The 1,173-nt window shown below is 48.8% G+C and overlaps 1 protein-coding gene across 1 annotated transcript; it reads left to right on the top strand.

The window, feature by feature from the left end:
- Nucleotides 1-768: 768 nt before the first annotated feature.
- Nucleotides 769-1,129, top strand: Pmar_PMAR028831 (hypothetical protein; the record flags this gene model as incomplete). The annotated part of the gene is made up of 1 exon (XM_002781800.1): nt 769-1,129. A coding segment is annotated over one exon (361 nt), but the record flags the coding sequence as incomplete, so codon positions are not given.
- Between the last annotated feature and the right edge of the window lie 44 nt (nt 1,130-1,173).

Here is a 1,173-nt window from a genome sequence, read left to right as displayed (position 1 = left end):
CTGCGTCTACCGAAGAGTATACATGTCGCAATTTAACAAGTCTCAACGTATACCTCATTCCTTGTAGTCTACAAGTGTAGACTCTAAATTATGTCGTAATTATTACGAGCCGTTGTGCGCTCCAGCGCAGTGTACGGAGACTCATGAACCATCATACGGTTTCCCGGTGTTTATACTTGATTGTATTACTCTGTTATTACTGTTATTGTATTGTGCGCCGTGACACCGGTGGCGTCACGTATTTCTGCATGCGTGCTGAGGCCTTGCTCGAGCACTTGCCTAGTGCTCTTAAAGGTTAGACTAAGGACAGGAGTGAGTTAAGCTTCTGATTCTTACTGGCCTGGGACTTAGGCTACAGCTCAAGTTAGTACACTGTGTTGGGGTTTACTGGCCGCTAGTGGTTATACTTCGTACGTTAAGTAACGTAGTTAAAGATATGGTTTCGGAAATCATCAATAGATTAGGCATTATGTTCACTAGTAACACTCGTCCGGGAAATCTTCGAATCTTGCGCCGCCTTGTAGTTCTTCTACAACGCGCATCTCGCGTCATCTATAACGGTTTACTAAAGATACCGTAACTTGGCAGGCGCGGTGGTTCTTCTTCGCCTGCTTGAGAGGAATGTCGCTTGGGTGATTCTGTAATTACCGAGTAGAGCAACTTTGGTGCTCCCCCTGTTCTCTCCTCGGCGGAGGTTCATCCTGTGCAGATCGTCGTTCATCGGCTTTCGAGTGGATGTGTAATGTATCCAGTTTTTACTTAAATAAGATGAGCGTCCCCTGCAAAGCTGCTAACGCTGCCACTCGCAGTGCTTGCCGTGCGGCTGCTGTCGAGGCTGCCAACACTCCTATCAATGTCAAGCTCTCTGAGGTCAAAACCATGTGTCCGTTCTTCGCCAAGGTCTCGAGTAGCCCGGACGCCTCGACTCTGGAGGCCATGGCACACGCCTGCCCAGTGATGAGTGCGGTCCAGAAGCCAGTTGTCATCCAAGACGACACGAATAAGTTGGCCTTTGAGGAGGCTCTGGTGACTCGTAAGGACGAGATGTACGAGGCCAAGTTCAAGTTCAACATTGATAAGCTGCAGGAGGAGGGCCGTTATCGCTACTTCGCTAACTTGCAGAGGCATTGTGGGAACTTCCCCAACGCTACCTTTCATGGTTTGAATCACGAT

Source organism: Perkinsus marinus (genome assembly GCF_000006405.1).
Source record: "Perkinsus marinus ATCC 50983 genomic scaffold scf_1104296941504, whole genome shotgun sequence".
Classification (NCBI taxonomy): Eukaryota; Perkinsozoa; order Perkinsida; family Perkinsidae; genus Perkinsus; species Perkinsus marinus.
The sequence above is the reverse complement of the archived record's forward strand: the minus strand, read 5'-3'. Positions and strand labels throughout refer to the sequence as shown.